Source organism: Rutilus rutilus (assembly GCF_951802725.1).
Source record: "Rutilus rutilus genome assembly, chromosome: 17".
Lineage (NCBI taxonomy): Eukaryota > Metazoa > Chordata > Actinopteri > Cypriniformes > Leuciscidae > Rutilus > Rutilus rutilus.
In genome coordinates this window covers 5152920-5172407 of record NC_140230.1, presented here as the reverse complement: position 1 = coordinate 5172407, position 19488 = coordinate 5152920, and the positions used below count along the sequence as shown (strand labels likewise).

General features: G+C 37.6%; 1 protein-coding gene across 2 annotated transcripts; it reads left to right on the top strand.

Annotated features, from left to right (window-relative positions):
- The first annotated feature begins 8195 nt into the window (after positions 1 to 8195).
- On the top strand, positions 8196 to 16343 carry lyplal1 (lysophospholipase like 1). Of its 2 annotated transcripts, none has more exons than XM_084435416.1 (5): positions 8196 to 8298; positions 9812 to 9911; positions 12494 to 12663; positions 15391 to 15506; positions 15586 to 16343. In XM_084435416.1, exons 1-5 carry the CDS (start codon positions 8211 to 8213, stop codon positions 15805 to 15807), a joined length of 696 nt encoding a protein of 231 aa, XP_084291542.1. In that variant the 5' UTR covers positions 8196 to 8210; the 3' UTR covers positions 15808 to 16343. The 2 variants fall into 2 exon arrangements, with proteins under 2 accessions (XP_084291542.1, XP_084291543.1); XM_084435417.1 differs by having other exon boundaries at positions 9802 to 9911.
- The last annotated feature ends 3145 nt before the right edge of the window (positions 16344 to 19488 follow it).

The following is a 19488-nucleotide window of genomic DNA, read 5'->3' as shown; positions in this document are numbered from 1 at the left end:
ATATGTGCATTTGCGTCTACTATGTCGCCAAGTTGTACGTCATTGAAAAAGCGACTGTGACGAATTACGTCAACTGGACACCAACTGCGATCACATGAATCTTTTCTCTCCTCTTTTTTCTCTGCTTAAAGAGACCAATTTTTTTGCTGACTTTTAAAGATGGTGCGGGAAAAAAAAGGTTGTATTATCATTTTGTCTGCGTCCATTGCCGTTTTTACTTCCTTTTCGGCCTAAGCTTTTCTGATTCGGTACGTCTACCTTGGGTTGTTTTGCCAAGTGTATAGTGTAAATGTAGATATTGGATATGGGTCACTTTTAAAAGAAGTTGTAAGCTGGTTGTCAAAAAAAATCAGATATAGTCAACAGTTGAGAATTGGGCATTAAGACCTGCAGTGTAAATGAGGCCAAAATTACTTTTAATGTGGTGTGGTAAAGTATTCTTTACTCAACCAGAAAGAACAAATAGCATCCCTAAAAGACATCTGGAGGTGATTTGTGCCTTTAAACTGTTTCCTTGTCACTTTTTGCCAATGGTACTGTACAGTAATTTCACTGTTGCAGTGTGGCACTGTTGCTATGTGCTTCACGGCTCCATATGAAAGTTTTAGAGAAGCATCCTCATTTATCCCCACTAATCTCAACGCAAAGATATATAAACAGATGCTTACCTTATAATCTTTCAACAACTTTTCTGCCAACCATGAGCCTTTAGTCACCAGTAATGCACAAGATGTGAATATGCATTGTTGTTATGTGCTCCATCCGATATCTAATGGCAAAGTGGAAGTCTTGAAGCATGTCCTCATTCTTGGATTTGTGTCATCCATACCACTGAAAGCAGAAGTGCATGTCCAGTATAAACTGTGACCAAGTACAGTATAGCTCCAGGATTACTCAGTTAATTGCCAGGCCTTTCTTCCCGATAGCTGAATACTCTAACTCTATGGGAGACCTGAGCTTCTGGCCAATAAAGATCACTAGATATTCCTGGGATATGACAGCTTTGACTCTCAATAGTTTGACGTGTCTTTTTGGAAGATGAAGGAGAGAGAAGCCTAGTGCACCCAGCATAACTTGTTCTGAGGTAAATGCCCCTTTTAACATAATGAACACTTTTTTAGCCTTTTGGGTCCATGTCACATTTTCCAGCTGTCTTTTCTGTGTCAGGACTGTAAAGGGGCAGGCCAACCAGAAAGAAATTGGGACAAAACAAATGCAGTAGTCTTCCATCCTGTGGAAAGCACATACCTGGGTTCCTTTCGAAGTGGAACTCAACACTGCATCTTGGATTGACGCTTTGGGGAACGCCATCAGTGTGACCGGTGTCTGAAGCATATGTGTAAACACAACAATTTTATTGACCAATAACAGTCCACAATGTCATTACTGCTCTAGTGAAAAAAAAGTATACTATATTGTATTTGAAATATATTCCCTTTTTCAATAGTACATGGCAAATATACTAACAAAAATCTTAAAATATATTAAAAGTATATTAGCATCATGATTTTACCTATTTTCACAATACTTTTAACTTTTAACACACTTTAAAATAATTGTACTGTATATTTTCAAAAAATATATTTTAGAAAAATATATGTTAGGTATATTTTACCTGTGTGCTGGAAATGATCATTGTAACAATGCATTGAAAGTATACTTTCAAAATACATTATATATACAATAGTATTTTGTACGAAGTATAGCTAAGTTTTATTTGTCTAATAATGTACATTTGTTATTGAAGACAAAGTATGCAATTTGTTGTATTTGGAATAAGCCAAAGGTATTAATCAGCCTGTACTTTTTACACAAATATATCACACCACGATAGCCTTGTGGGCAAGTGTGCTGAAGTGTGCTGAAATGTGTTTTGGGAGACCCGAGTTTGAGTCCCGGCTCGTGAACCGTTCCTGATCCCGTCCCTCCTCTTAACTAATCATTAACACACTTGAAGTATACTGATAATTAGCCTGGCTGGAAGTATACTTAGCATATATATTTTTTTTTCACCAGGGTGAAGTGCCCATTGATTATAAAAAGGGCACCTGCAATGTGTGTCATCAGCGTTTTTATCTTCAGGACCCGTTTGTTTGACTTAGTGCATGCTAAAGGTGATCATTATTGATAAACCCTCAAGTAAGCATTTCAGGAAGTGTGTCCCTATATATGTCCCAGGTTTTTGGCACCTGAGGACACACACAAACTTCAGTTCTCGAGGGATCTGAATGTGCCCATTGTGAGAAATTCACAATGAGTAAGCTCTGGCCCTATTCTCTAGGGATGTGAGACAGGCGTCTGCGCCCCCGGCACAGCGGAGACTGAAGTCATGGGGATTGTCAAGGTGGCTGAGGAGTTTAAGAAAGGTATGGCTCTATCGCATTCCTCAGTCACCGACTCGAGCGATCTGCTGGATCAGGATGTACTGTCTCTTGAGTCTTCTGATCCAGCAAATAGCATGTTGCTGGCACCATCGAGCAAGGATGAGGCGGATGTGGTTAAGTCGGGTGAGGATATCGCTTGTAGTGAGCCCTCTCAGCCTGCCAGCCCGGCATACAAGGAGTTGTTGGAGGTGATGGCCCATGTCACACTAGATTGGATCTAGTTTGGGGGAACGCAAGACAGGAAATCGCTTGTGGCAGACTCAACCACACGGTTCCTGTCAGGCCGTACCACAGATTTAGGGCCACCAAACAAACAGCCGCTGCAATTAGTCGTTCAAGGGCGGCAACTGTGGCAACAGAGAAGTATCTGTGGTTGACTTGACGGACATCAAGGAGTCTCATCCTCAAAACTTTTCAACATGTCTGTAGAGACAGTGGTCAGGGAAGTTTAGAGAGGCGAGGGCACGTCAGCTGCTTTTAGGAAGTACATCTTCACCTATAATCTCTGGGGGACCTGGTCCATCACAGTCTGAGGACTGAGGACTACTCCTTCGAGGAGTAGAGCACAAAGGAAGTAGGACACTAGGAGGAAAAGACAAGATCAGAGGGAAGGAATCGATAGGAAGCAATTTGGTAAACAGGATTGAAGTACCGGTAAAATCCCTTCTCCTTCCCTTCTAAGTAGGGATATTGATTCCCTTTAGAGAAATAGACCTGTCTAGTTGATCGCGGACAATGCTAACGAGTTGAGGAAGTTTGCCTGAGGCGGCGTCCCTCCTTGTTTTCTGTCAGTGACTATGGCTAGTGCAAATTTAATCAAGTACGGGCTATAGCAGGTCTAAGATGAGTGTGCTAAGAGGGTTGAGCTGCCTCTCTCAGGACTCTGGGGTCTTTAAGTAGAATAGCTCCCCATTGGCTCCCTTTTAGAAGGGCAGCAATATTGAATGCTGTAGCTACCACTTAGCAGGCTTCCTTTGGAAGGTTGGTTCTTCAGGGTTGAGTGCAGAGTGGAACCCTCCCCCCGCCGTAAGGGGTTTAAAGTAGGGTCCTCCGCTCCCCGTTGGAGCCTTCAATGATCCATGTAGAACCTAACAAGTTGAGGTTATTTGCCATATATCATCCCTTCTTGTTATTGGGAACCTTTGGGAGTGCCGGGAGTCTTTAGATCCTGGATGAATCCAGTAGAGTGTGAACGCTTTCCCTCGATTGCACTGGGGTAGTAGAGCTGTAGCTTCCCTGCAGCAATATACACACAATATATATACATTCACTAATCTTATGCCTAATATGATGAAAACGGCTTTGTTCATGTTTCTTGTCCCCTGACAGGAGCTACGTTTACATGGACACCTTATGTTTCAATTGGAATGAAATCAATCCGATTGATGAATCCGAACATGGTGTTTATATGAACGATAAAGTAATCAGGTTGATGTACGTGTTTATATGTCACAAGCTTAAAATCGGAAATAATTTTTTGACATGCGCACACTGCACAAATATACAGAGAATGTACATCGAAATTCCAATCGGATCAAGCTCAATCGGATCGATTAAGGTGTTTACATGAAGGTTTTTCAGTCCGATTGAGCCGTCAATCCAATTATAAGGGTCCATATAAATGCAGCTATTGTCTGTGACTAATTAATACATTACATGAATCACGTAAACTGTAGGCCTATTTTCAATTCAAAATGGCGCAATTAGATTATTAGTTTGCCTGATTATTTGTGTCAGTCGTTTAACATTTCTACACTACAACATTGAAATTCAAATATGGAATGTATCATTTTGCTACTTGCGCCTTATCTCACACTTTATGACTATTAACTGAAGCGTCGCGCTGCGCTAGAATTCTCATTCACCAGCTTCTATAAACATAAAGCTCGCCTACTTTGATTTGATTGGTCATCTCAGATATTTTGACATTAACCAGTGGTGACAGACCGCTGCAATAATAACCAACTTCAGAACCTGAGGCAGCTCAGATGAGAAGCTGTGATTGGTGCTGTACAATATCCTTTCAGCATGGTTGTAGAGACAGGACTTTCCTTGTCACGGAGCATAGAAGTTGGGTAATTGGCTGAGGGAATATTACCACTTGACAGCCTACATGAGTCCTAGGACGCACCCTGTACGATTGACTCATCTGACTTCGGCTAAGTAAGTCCGTAGAGTCAATTTATGCTATCCCCATGTGGCTGTGCATAGGCACTGCAAATGAGGCAGGATGGCAGAATGGATATTTGTTAACCATACAGTCAATCCAAGACGCAGTGTTGAGTTCCACTAACGTCTCAAGTTATGACTGTAACCATGGTTCCCTGAAAAGGGGATCGAGACACTGCATCTCATTGCAATGTCTCCGGCCTGCCTGCTCGTCTCCTTCAGACAAGGAAGTTGATGACATACAGTACTTTGCAGATGCCCTCTTATACTCACAGGCGCTTCGGTAATGATGTCATGGACTGTCATTGGCCAATAAAATTGTTGTGTTTACACACAAGCTTCAGTCAAGCCCAAACAGCACCTTTTGGAAACCCAGAAGATGCTTTTCGAACACACAGAGGGAATCACAACATCACCCGGATAGAAGGTTCCCTAAATGAAGAGTTTATGATTAGCAGTAGGGATGCACGATATATCGACCACATATCGATATTGACTGATAAATGGTCACTTTTTATGTTATCGTTATCGATCCGATAAGAAAATTAGGCCGATATATCAAAGCCGACAGTGCGCAGCTCCAAACAGCAATGCACATTAATAACTATAATTGGGACTGTCATAGGCTACATGCCATTATAATGAGAACACTATTGTAATAAAACGTTGTGAATTCTCTGGGTTTAGTTGCCGTGTTTCAGCGCGTTGTTGTGGAAATAGCGCGTCCAGAACAGGGATTACACGTTCTGACCAGCACAGTCAAGTTCGCTTGTGCATTCACGTCATTTTGTGCAGATATAAGTCATAATATAAAGTTTATGTAATATAAATATCTGATTAATCTCACATAGGATGCGTTTCAATGATTTAAACAACCTGCTAGAACAGTTCTTCAGTTCTCTTCAGATTCAGCGCGTGCGATCAAACAGCAATGCAAAACATTAAAAGCTATGATTCGGACTGTCATTTCATTATAATTGTATACACTATGACTATTGTAATAAAATGTTGTAAATTCTTTGGGTTTAGTATACAGGCTTTCAAAGTATATCAAAATCTGAATTTAGATTTATCGGCCAATATATCGGTTATCGGCTTTCAAATGTAAAGAATTATCGGTTATCGTATCGGCCAAAATTTTCATATCAGTGCATCCCTAATTAGCAGCTAAAATAAATGAAACACTAAAGAGGGCCACTATATTGAGATCACAGGGCCAGTCGGGTTGTGTGCAGTTCAGCACAGTTCAACCATTGCAATTAAACATTCCAAACAAACTGTCCCTGCTGGAACAATGAAGCAAACCACGACTGCACACAGAGAAAGGACAAATGCCATAACCTCAAGTGTCAAGCTCAAACGCACGATATCCACAGCCACTCCCTAAAACACAGCCAGGAAGAAACACCAACAACAGCAAACCGTCACTGGGGCTGAATCCAAGAGCCCATTTTAAAGGAGAAAGTATATAAAAGAATATGTTTTGTATATGCAATTGTGTAGTGTTTTAGGTTTTTTATTTCCACTATTATAATATGATTTTTTATAATAAATTGTCTCATTATGTTAGCATCCTATGCTGTGATGTCACATACAAAACTTCGAAAGCCAAAAAAATGATAAATCTATAAACAATCATAGACATGACCATTTTTCTTCGGTTGCAATTGAGATGAATTATATTATCTCAGTCAATACCGTATGACATTTTTTTCTTACAGTATTTGATGTACTTGCGAAAACATTCAGTTCAGATATTATAAAAAATAAAATAAAATGGGTCCCATTTTTTTAAATGTAACAGGTCCACTATCAGGTGCCTATAGAAGGCAGGCATAAACAGACATTGTGATACAGGATTGATTTGTGGGGGATCTTCTCCAGTCATTTGTCAGTATTGGAAACAGAGACACTATTTTATACACATATGTAGCACATCCCTCCCACACAGTGAGAGGAAAGGTGGAAGGAGGTGAGATTTAGGACGCAGAATGTGTGGTCTGAGTATTCAAAGCAAATGAAATGTACCAGAATCAAAGTGAAACGGCACTTAGTTTATGAAAGATAAGACCCAGTATGTGTTTAAAGTAACTTGTAGACATCCCCTAAATCTCTTTGAATAAACAATGATGTTCAATGTAACAGAGCTGTATAACTTTTTATTGGACAGGGATTTTTAAGTATGTAGTGCTTTCTTCTTCAGCTAAAGGGTCCCGAGCAGGTTAATGGGTGTGAATTAAGAAAAGATCTGACTATATATTTCTTAACAGCCATAAAACTATATTCTGCATTATTTTTATATACACTACATTGTGTTATTCTTGTAATAACAGAAATATTCACCTTTCAAAAAATTGAGAACGGGTCAAAGTATTGCAATTTAAACCATGCATGATGTTAACCATCCAACTGTCCAGCAATGTCAAATGTATTGGCCAAAGTCATTTTTACTAACACTTGGTGTTTAAAAAAAGGGGGCTACTGGATGCTGGTCCTGACTCCTGAATAAAAGTAGCCTCCCTAGTATAAAAGTAGCCTACCTATACCAAAATGTTATACATTAACACATATTTACTTACATATCGCTTGAGACTTATTGTATTATAATATTATAATTATAATTCAACTTTTTTGGAGTATTTCTTTATTGCACAATGCACATTTCTTAACATTAAGTCTAAAATGTGTTTTAATATCCCTATTAGCAGGATAGTATGACGTCTTAAAATGCAAGATATTTAAATTGTACTAGGTATAATTGCAGTAGTTAGCACAATCAAACATATTTAAGTATATCTTTAGTTGGACCTCAGCACTATTTCTGGATAACTAAAGTGCATTAAGTAAAAAAAAAAAATTGTTCCAATTTGGCAGACTTCAATTATATCAATTTAATATATCAAAAGTGCAATTGCAGGGTATTTATATTAAGCACATACATATGTAAATATATTTGTAGTAAAATGAATGTATTTCAAATACATTTTGGTATCTTTATTTTTCACTAGGGCTATATCAAAGATAACACAAATAACTGGTGTTCAGATGTCCTGGTTTCACCTCCCTTACTTAAAATTACTATTATGTGTATTGAAAGTAAAAACTCATTTTAATTACAGGCCAATATTTTTTCAGGGTCCAAAATTTCTAGCAGTGCTCATGACTGCAGCACTCACCCTTGCCAACAGAAAACATGAAACGCACAAGTTTGCCCTCGGATGTTATACATAAATCCAACGATTTTTTATTTTTATTTATTGCAAGAAAACAAACAGCGCTGCATTTAATACATTAGCATAAATTGAAAAGAAAAGAGAAAGAGAGAGAAAAATACAGGCAAATGACACCTCAACCAGTGAGAAAAATATGATCATAATTCTTTAGAAACTTGTTCTTGTTTGGTATCAATGAGTTTAAGAGATTTTATAATAAGGGAAATCTCAAAGATAAAGGTGTGAGCAATAATAACAAGAAGAGTAGATTAAAATCATTCTCATGCAGATGCGTTGTGCTCACACCTTTGAAAATAGAAGAAATCTAGGCAAAGTCTTGAGAAAATTTGTTTTTGTGAATAAAGTGAGGAGTTATAGTAGTAGCCTAAATGGTGAACGCGATCTGTGACGTGATGACGTTGGTAATATCGCGAGATAACACGGGATGAATATGGCTGCAGTTAAACTACAGAAGAGTGTTGTGAGTCAGACTGGAAAACACACTGCTTCTGTTATCTTTCTTCATGGTTCAGGTGATTTGAAGAGTTATTAAAATCTTTCTCATGCTGATGCATTGTGCTCACACCTTTGAAAAGAGAAGTTTTACAAACCGGAACAGCGCTCTTTCACGCAGTTCACGCATGACAGCTGAATGAAACGCAAGAGACGCGGTTTAACTGTATCAAATGTCGTCAAAACGCACCGATTGATGTGAAACTTCGTCTGACTTGTTCAAAGACAAGCAATTAAAAGAATTAGTGCAGACAAAGCGCAATCATTTAATGAACTACGGCTATCTCTCTCTTTCATATTAGGTAGTCTATGTGACCACACACTGAAAGCGTTTAAAATCCCTCGGTTCACCCTCAGAGCATGTGCATTATATCAATCTAAATCAGATTCAGGGCTACTCAATTCGGAGGCCAAGAGGACTGCATTTTAAACTACATTAAGTGCAAAGGGCCACAAACTTGGATCGTAAGACTTTTATTTAGGCATACTTAATGACAATAGTTTTACTGAGTATTTACAGTTTATCATCTAGCTAAGTCTTACTGGTCCTTTAATGGTTGTCCTATTTAAAGTGTCACTGAACATGAAAAAAAAAAAAAGGCATAAAAAAAAAGGATTAATAGTTTGTCTTGCTATATTCTTAATGCAAACATGCATTCATACGCAGAGTATGAAAAAAAAATGCATACTGGCTGATCTGAGACCAAAACATTGCACTTTTTTATAGTCTTTTTTTATACTCCATTGCACCTTTTTAATACTTTTTATAGTGCCTATTTATACTCGGGATTGCTTTACAAAGGTTTCATTATTATTATTATTATTATTATTATTATTATTATTAATTATTAGCTCAACGTTTTAATTTGGTCAGAATCCCCCAAAAAAAATTTAATTCAGTAACAGTCTCACGAATCCTCTTAATTATAACCAATATTGTAAACACGATATATAAAAGATCCACTGTGAGTTCAATAAAGTAACGACAGCTTGTAATGGTAGCGCTCTCTGCTTGCTTTCTGTTTGACACATTTACATTAAGAATAAAAGTTTTGTTTTTCATGCTGCTAAGAGGACCATCAACCACTTAGACTTTGCAAAGTTTCAGGAGTGTCAACTGCATTAAATGATGCAATAATAAAGTTACTTTGTTTTTAACTTAGGCGCACAGTCTCGCACATTTGATAGCGTGCGTGAACACAGGTGCTCGACACACTAAGATTTACATTGAAGGGAACTTCATATCTAGAGACTCGGGTGGGTTCTTTAGACTTGGGCCAGTACCACCTCAAACACTATAGCGGTGTCCCAATTTAGAAGCCTCTGAATTGGGACACAACTTATAACACGCATTGCAACTCAGAACAGCCATATACTTATTCAACATGCAACTAATATTTTCTTGTACATGTAGATATGGTTTCATGCAAATATTACTGTTTGAATATGTTTAAATGCAAGTTTAGTTTAGACACAATTGAATAATTTAATCCAGTGTGGCTGAGTATAATAACTTTCTTCAGTTTCATTTAGGAGACACAGGGCCAGGTTTGCTCAGCTGGGTTTGTGATGTTTTGGGACAAAACCTGGCATTTGAAAACATCCGGGTGATTTATCCCACAGCGCCATCCAGGTAAACACCCTGAACATTATAATTCATACAACTTTTATTGTCAAGTGGACAATAAGCCCACTAAGCTAAGAACTCAAGCTATTATATAAACGGCATTAACTGAATTCATTGTTTACAAACTTACTACTTAACCATATTATAAAAAAAAATATATATATATATATGGACTAGGGACAGATACATAGTGAAAGAAAAAAGCTATTCAGATATCTGTAAGAAAACATGTAAAACTTATATTTGGGAGGGCTCAGGGCTTGCACTATATTTTATTTCTTGAATATAGAAACAATTTTATAACTTAACTCTTTCCCCGCCTGCGTTTTATTTTTAAGTTGCCAGCCAGCACCAGCATTTTTGGACTAAATTTTCAAACAAAAAGCTGAGAAAATCATGTTTTTATCAAAGACTTCGGATTCAGAACGATGATCAAAGCATAGATGGAGCAGATCGAGTCCATCGCTTGCACGGTCGTATATCTCTTCGTGGGTTCGACCAGGGGCAATTCTAGGATGTCAATATTAGGGGGGCTCAGTGTTGAAGGGTACAGCTGAACAGCCCCTTTGCCCCAATGAGGGTATGATTATATTATACAATAATATATAATTGTATATACATTATAAGTTAATACATTGTTTGTATACTAGATTAGGCATGGACAATACAGTAGGTTCTAAAATCCTGAACATTAAAATTATTTCTAATAATTTTTAAATATCCAGCTTATATTAATTAATACTCATTAAGAATATAGACAAACTTTTAATAATATAATTGTCTATATTGTCAATTTGTGGGTAAAATATTTTACATATACAGTATATACATTTTTTTTTTGTGCTGGGCAACGATTAATCACGATTAATCGCATCCAATAAAAGTTTGTCAAGTCAAGTTATCTTCATTTATATAGCGCTTTTAACAATGTAGATTGTTCCAAAGCAGCTTTACATTGATAATAGGAAATAAAAGTAAAGTGTTTTGTTTTATAGCAGCTCTAGAATAAAATTATTGTCCAGCTAAAGTTAGTTTGATTGATTCACTTCCGTCGCAACGATCATTAGTTATTAACTTAGGGGCCGCTAACACGACACCGTTTTAACAGAAAACTCTAAAGTTCTCTCTACACAAACTTCAAAAACGCGAACCAGTGAGAACGCAGATGGCGTGCCGCGTGCACATGCGTATTACGAGTTCAGTCTATAGGTATGCGCGTTTGAATATATGTGCGCAGGCGTGTAGTCCTTCCCTACAAATTAACCCTCAATTAACCCTTAAAATTAATAATACAGAATTTTTATCGCTTCCACGTAGCCACGCGAACCGGAGTTATCCCGACAACGCTTTATCTGTAGATAGGTAATGGGGGGGAGGGAGGCCATTTCAGGACTGCGCCGTCATCGCGTTTGTGTTTACATAATATATGCGTGTGTACTGTGTATAATTATTTTGTATATATAAATATTAAATATTTATATTTAATAAATATTTACATACTGTATATATATTTACACATAATTTATATGATATAGAAATAGAAATATTGTATAAATAAATAAAATTTTCTTAAATATATACATACATGTGTGTTTATTTATATATACAAAATAATTATACACAGAACACACAAATGTAAGCACAAACTTTTATTTTGGATGCGATTCATCGTAATGTAATGTTTTAAACACTATTATTTTTTGTGCAGTACAATTAACTTTCGTGGAGGATTTCTGTCATCTGGTGGAAAACGAACACACTTTTAACATGAAAATGACATGAAATTACCACTATAACCAGTAGATGGCTGCAGAGGAACACTCATTAGCTCATTTGCCATTTCCACTCTCTTTTACTGGTCTTTTCGCGTGTTTTGCTTTTGGATTTATTGTAAAATTAATATTATAACAAATTTCAGCAATTTTATTGCACTTAAGTATGAAGTATAGAAAGAGTAGGAAAAGTCATAAAGTCTAATTCCATTTAGATGAAAGGAATTTCATACATTTTTTCAGTGGATGGGGAACCGTCTTGAATTGCTCCTGCATCATATTATGTAAACTGCATTTATGACAAAGAACTACACAGATGCAGATATCATAACAATCTATCAATAAATGCACACACGTCATTCTCTGCTTTTGACGCTGGCGCTGTTCCGCTGCGGACTGAGGACCACGCTGAAAAACGCTGACTAAAATACAGGGAGGAGCCCGTTTTCAAGGGAATTAGTGTACGGAGTTAATCGCAGGTATTTAGGGGGGCTGGATGGGATAAAGCCCTCCTAATATGGGCCTGATTTTCGCTTCTTCTGTACTCTTTCAGAAGATGTGTAATAGCGCCCCCTACCATATAACAGTGAAAACAGGAATTGGCGGGAAAACTCGTCAATGGTGGGGAAAGAGTTAAATGAAGATAAGATCAAATTTTCTGAACAGTTAAAGCTGAAATTCAGTTCATTCCAAACATTTTACAAAGCATTTTCCACAACTGTGTGAATGCAGTAATTAACATAATTAACTTCTCTAGCATTGTTTTATTAGAATTATTACTTTGTCTGTTTTACTGCTGCAATTGATTGTTTTTAGGCCGTACACACCAATGCGAGGGGCTCTGTCTCATGTGTGGTTTGATCGTCACAAGATTTCCCAGGATTGCCCAGAACACTTGGAGTCTATAGACTCCATGTGTGATAATTTAAGCGCCATTGTCCAAGATGAGATCCGAGCCGGGATACCTAAACACAGGATGGTTATTGGTATGGCTACTGGCTTATCTCTCCCGTGTCCTCTCCACAACTCTCTCTTTTCCCCATCCATCTATCTCTCCCTACCTTATTGCTTTCTCTGACTTACACACTCTCACACTCCACTTGTTCCAAATTAAGCAGAGTCTCAGACCACTGCTCATAAGTCTCTCCCTCGTTGTGTAAAATGAAGAATGAAACTTATCAAGTTTCTTATTCCTTTCATTTGTTGCCAGAATGGGCCAAAAAGAATTTCTGGATGATTCTCAGGTTTCTGCTAAGCTTTATCTCAAAATATTTGGGTTATGGGGTTCACAAATATATCACAATGAGATAAAAGTGGCAGAAAATCATTCAGTAAAAAGAGATCTTAGCAGAACCCAGGCAAATTCCCTCAGGGCATGTGAAGCAGGCTGGAGAGACAATAAAGGAAGTTACGTTTTGCTCAGAGAGTTAAACCCAACGGCAACAGTTAAGGAAGGGTTAACCGACAAGCCAATAACACATAAATACCCTAAAATAGTTGCGAATAAAATGTGAAAAGTGCAACAACAAAAAAAAGTCTTTGTGTGAAAAGGCTTGTGTGGAAGGACAGAAAAGCCCCTGAACTCAGTTCCAAAGAAACTGATTCAAAAAACACATGTTCCTGTGAGACTGCTGAAATATTATCTTCCTAAATCATAACATTTTGTCATTAACTATAAATACTCATTGGAGTCACTCTGCACGCTGGAGAAACGAAGTGGTCTGTACGCTGAGTCCACTTCCCAGGCTGACGGACTGACAAGCGCCAGAACTTTCCATGGAAAACGGTTTCATATATGGATTGTGTTTTTCAATCTTTTAGGTGTCGTAGTTAATGGGAAAAGCCCAAGTCAAACATGCATGCGCAGATTATTTTTAGCCAAACAACTACAGTATGTGGATTTCTCAAGTTTTTGTCTCTTTGATTAGATGAGGAGTGCATAAAGGGGAAAGTAGTAGACCTGTTAATTAGTCCTGGAGATATAAGCGGTCACATCATCTCTACGAGAGGTTTAAAGAACATGTGAACTCCATCTATCCCTTGTCTCAACATGACTCCTCCCATCCGCTCTGACAGACTGATGGGTACTTGTTCACTTTCCCAGATGTAGTGCCCAGATTTGCCCAGATGTGTAAGATTAAGCACAGGCATGAAAGAAGAAAAATGGAGTTTTGATGATGTGGAACTCAAAGCTAGCTTTCTTTTCTCTTTCTTTTGTTAAAAAAATATTTAATTCACAACTTACTGTTTGTTTTTTAGCTTGGTTGGACTCCAGATCTTGGGCTACTGCAGACCACTTTAAATGACATACGCTTATTAATGCCGTCATGACTTAATCGCTCCAGAGTGAGAAGGGTTACAATGTGCACCAATAATGCCATTATTGACAATAAATAGTGTATACATGCCTGTATAATGCAATTAATAATTCACAGATTTTAAGCACAGACACTGACACGAGTGGAAGTGAAAATAGTTACAAATATATAATGACTATAATCAATGACTCATCAAGACCGATGTGTCTGCCACTGCCAAATGAGAAAAAAGGGTTTACAAACAATGCCTGCACGCTACTAACAAAACCACCTGCGATTTGCCACTTGTTGCATGCCTTTCACTGAAAACAGGCTAAATGTGAACTCCCATGTCAACTATAGCACAAAATTTATAGATACATTTACAATTACAGTGATTCCTTTCCCATCTAAGAAGTTTAGTTCCATAATCATGAAATGTAAGGGTTTCACATTTCCATAGTCTTTCATTTTGAGACCTTGGCTCTGTTATATGATACAAGGTAGATAGTTCCTTCTGGGGGAAAAAAAGTACACTTTAGCATATTTAACTTTGAAAGAGTATGTTTGAGTGTATTCTTTTGCAATGTTTTTGGACACTTAAAATGAAAGTGTATTTTAGTTTAAATTTATATTACATGCAATTAGCTGAACTTTAGAGTGCTTTTCAGATCCACTCAAGTAGGACAAATGTAATTTCATAAAAAATTCTATTGTCTTTGACATATGGTTAAATTGCACTGCTGAATGTACTGACAGGCATTTATAGTGAACTAAATTTCTATTGAAACATGTATTTAAATGTATACTTCAAATGTAATATCACATTACACATTACAGTTATAATCAGAGGTCACTCTTCCGTCGGAACTAGACTTGTGTACGGCCGTTACCGGAAACCAGTGATTATAGTTTATAAAGTTACAAGTATGAATAATTTTCTAACAAAAAAACATGTCTTCGCTTCAGAAGGCCTTTATTAACCCCTGGGGCCGTATGGAGCACTTTTATGATGGATGGATGGATGCACTTTTTTGGGCTTCAAAATCTCAAGCTCTATTCACTCCTATTATAAAGCTTTGAAGAACCAATTGTATTAATATAACTCTGATTGTGCTTGGCTGGAAGAAGAAAGTCATATACACCTAGGATGGCTTGAGGATGAGTAAATTACGGGATCATTTTCCTTTTTGGGTGAACTAACACTTTAATTTATGAAAGTGTACAGTTATTTCATTAACTTTATCTGCAAGTACAGTTTTTCAAAAAAAAAAAAAAAAATCTTCTAAGAAGATCTACAAGTGTGTCATTACACATTCAATACAATTAAGGACTTCTGTTTCACCAGGGGACACTTTCTAAAAATGATTATGTCTCAAAATCAGTGTGATTGAGACTGTCTCTTTTTGACACAAGGTGGCTTCTCTATGGGTGGTGCCATGGCACTACATCTGGTTTCCAGGTACCAGCAGGATGTTGCTGGCATCTTCGCTCTGTCCAGCTTTCTTAACAAAAACTCGATTGTATATCAGGTAGTAAATATTCTTCAGAATGCATGTTTCATATCATGATGTCAAACACCGGAAATAATCTATATAACCTTATGCGCAGGCAGTAGAAAATGCAACACAGCGCCCCCTACCTGAGCTCCTCCAGTGTCACGGCACAGCGGATGAGCTGGTTTTCCATAGCTGGGGCAAGGAGACAAACTCACTGTTGGAGAAAGCTGGCCTCAACACGTCTTTCCATTCCTTCCCAGACCTCAACCATCAGTTGTGTCGACAAGAACTGGAGTTACTACGGTCCTGGATCCTTAAGAAACTTTCCCTGTAGAGCATCCTTAATGCTGGACAATGACCACTGCTTGCCCATATACAACCTAAAATAATCATAATTTACTCTTCCTTTTTGAGTCAAACAGTAAAGGAAAACCAAGCAAGTGTGCAGCATACACTACTGTTCAAAAGTTTGGGGTTGGTAAGATTAGTAAATGTTTTTGAAAGAATTCTCTTCTGCTCACCAAGGCTGCATTTATTTAATAAAAAATCCAGTAAAAACAGTAATAATGTGAAAAATTATTACAATTTAAAATAACCGAATTACTCCAGTCTTCAGTGTCACATGATCCTTCAGAAATCATTCTAATATGATGATTTGCTTCTCAAGAAACATTTCTTATTATGATCAATGTTAAAAACAGTTCATATTTTTTTGGAAACCGTGATGCATTTTATTTTTCAGGATTCTTCGATGAATAGAAAGTTCTAAAGAACAGCATTTATTTGAAATCATTTGTAACAATATAAATGTCTACTTTCACTTTTAATCAATTTAATGCATCGTTGCTGAATAAAATAATGAATTTTTTCAAAAAGAAAACAAACTCAAACTGGTCTCAGAATGTGCATTTTGAAGAATATCCTGGCCACACTTTATATACTGTACCACGTAGATTTGTCAAGCTCCAAAATGAGAAAAAGGGTTATAAAAGTTTGATGGTGAGTAAATGACATAATTTTTTTATTTTTCGGTGAACTACAGTATAACTTTTAAGTAAACCATTAATCTTTAATTGCACTGTTTTCCATCTTTGGCCATTGCACCTGTACTACTGTGAAAAATCTGCCGTTTTTGCCCGCAATCCACGTGCTTAATCAGAGCTAATATAGCTGTATAAACCTTGGATTCACCCGCATGTGTTCCACCTCACAAAGACTTGACTCTTTGTGCACATTTCATTGCCTGTAGCGCTAACCACTTTAAAGTGTTCAGTGAAGCACATTCTGCAGGCTGTGATGACTGTTCCATGGAGTCTGGTTTGGCCCGTAGAGCCTGTGGTCAGGCTGAAGCGGCAGGTAGAACTATCACACCGGAGGGGAGGAATGCCACTCGGCTCTGTGGTTTGGATCCGGAATCCGGTCTGTTTGGCACCGTCCCGTTTCCTGTAGAGCGAGGTATCTCTCACTCCTGTTCTACCCCCTTTTTCCCTCCACACCATTATTGGTTGCCATGAAATCTGCTGTACATGTGTTTGGAGGTTCGCTCGGTTTACTTGGTAGTCCCTAACAGTAGCTTCATTAATGGTTATTGGGAGGAAGTGGTTAGCAGGTTTAAAGTTCTGTAGATGTTCTGCTTGGGTTGTGTAGTGGGGCTACAGGCCAGTACCAACATGCACCATCTGGACTTTGACTTACCGACAATGCTAAATGGCCTTAATTCATTCGAAGATACTGCAAATATCATTTGCAATGGGGCACATTGAGTCAAGAGTTGCACTTCCAGTCAAGAGTGCAAACGCACAGACTCATTCTTTATTATGACTATTTTCCACATGCTAGAATAATAGTCATCAAAAGTATGAAATTACACAAATGGAAGTTTGAGAATTATGTAGTAACTACATTTCTCATATCTGAGCTTCCTCTTTGTCAGTACCCAGCTCTGCTCACTAGATATTATCTCAACCAGCTTTATGAGTTGCATTCTGGGATGCTTTTAAATATTATGGAAGTTGTTCACATGAACACTACGATTCAACGGTTTGGTATCAGTTTTTTTGAAAGAAATGAATACTTTTATTTCGAAAGGATGCATTATATTGATCAAAAGTGACTGAAATGTTACAAAAGATTTCTATTTCAAATAAATGCATTCTTCTTTTTTCTATTTGTCAAAGAATTCTGCAGAATAAAATGTATCAGTTTCCTCAAACATATGAAGCAGCACAACTGTTTTCAACATTGATAAAAATCTGAAATGTTTCTTGAGCATCAAATCATCATATTAGAATGATTTCTGAAGGATCATGTGACACTGAAGACTGGAGTAATGATGCTGAAAATTCAGCTTTGATCACAGCAATAAATTACATTTTACAATATATTCAGATTTAAAAAAAAAAGTTATTATAAATGTTAATAATATTTACAAATATTACTCTTTTTACAGGCAGGGCCGGAATTAGCGGGTTCAAGGGAAGGCTATGCATCACTCAGTAAGAGTACACGTATGTTCAACCGTACTGCAAGCGTTCACATCTGAATTTGTGTACTTGCGTAAAGGTTGTTTCTGGCGTAATGGAAATCTCGCTGTACTTTTTTATTTTCACATAATTTCCTCCACACATGACAGTATTAGAGCTTGCAGTTCTCAGTTTGCACAGTCAGCTGGATTTTTTGCAGTCAGTACACTTATAAAACAACTCAGTGTGTTTGATTTCCATATTTTGCTTCAGTACAGCAACAGAGAAGCACATAAGCTGGAGAGTTGGATAATCATAAAGCAAACTGTTTGTAAACATTTGCATTACTTACTGTATATATGCCCAGTTTCATTCCAACGTATAAACTGTATATCCAAAATGCTTTAGCAATGGGAAGCCATTTCTCACTCTGCCAGTGAGGCTCATTAAATTCAGCTGAGTTCCGAAACTTATGTAACATCCTGTTCTATTCAGTAGCATTTTAAGAGCTGCGTCAGTTGCTCTGAAAAAATCCTGCACTCTAGACAATTTTTCTGAATAATGCAGAAATGCAACAGTGGGTCTTGGTGGTGAACAGTTTTTTACTGTTGTTCACATACAGCACCCATTCACGGCATGTACGGTGGTTGTTTGGGGCTTCTGCTGACGAGAGAGTGCCAGTTATAAGACCTGCCGTTATGCAAGAATACTGTTCTGTTCCCATTATTACGCTTTTTGTAAGTTGAGTACTCCAAAAAAGTGTAAAACTGTAAAGTACTGTCCAAAGTAACATTGCTCTAAACATTACAACCAGCTTGACGCAGCAAAATTTACTCCCAATGGCGTAAGTTTGGGGCGGAACTATCATTTTGTCAACTATTCTTTATGGTGATGCAGTTACAATTTAATTTCGATGGTCCATTTTAGACATTCTATTAACTATAAATTACTTTGTCAACATGTCAACTAACTCTCATTATGATGTTTTATTAACAGTGTTCAGATAATCAACCAAATTAGCACAGGAGGAGCACGTTCAGTTAATCAACTCAATTAGCACGACAGGAGGTATATGACTTACCTCTGTCCCATGACAGTTTTCCAGCATCCCTCCACCACCCCATCTCCTCACTCCTAACTATTCCTATCCCAGCCTGGTACTCTGGTACATAATTAACCTTTACTTTATCTGATTATATGTAAGTGTGAACTCGTGAAAGAGTATTAGTAGACTGTTAGATTAGGGTTCCCTATCTGTCACTCACTTCAACATTGTGTTGATATACTGACACTAGGGGTCGCACTTGGGAGCCCCAAACACCTCTGATACTTTCAGAAAAGGCCAATGAGAATTGGCAAGTGGAATTTGTATTCGTCACTCCCCCGGATATCCCCCGGTTGCGATGTGAAACAGGCATAATAGACATAGCTGAATTGTTGTTATTTAGGGATAAAATCGTGTCAGTGTTTGAATCGAGATCGCAATCTTTTAACAATTTATCGTGCAGCTCTATCGCCCGGCGTGTGGTTCCCTCATTCTCTTGGTCACACAC

Coding starts and splice junctions, on each gene's coding strand:
- lyplal1 (XM_084435416.1), top strand. CDS start 8,211: ATGAATATGGCTGCAGTTAAACTACAGAAGAGTGTTGTGAGTCAGACT. Junction 8,299..9,811: donor TATCTTTCTTCATGGTTCAG/GTGATTTGAAGA, acceptor AGTTTCATTTAG/GAGACACAGGGCCAGGTTTG. Junction 9,912..12,493: donor TATCCCACAGCGCCATCCAG/GTAAACACCCTG, acceptor GATTGTTTTTAG/GCCGTACACACCAATGCGAG.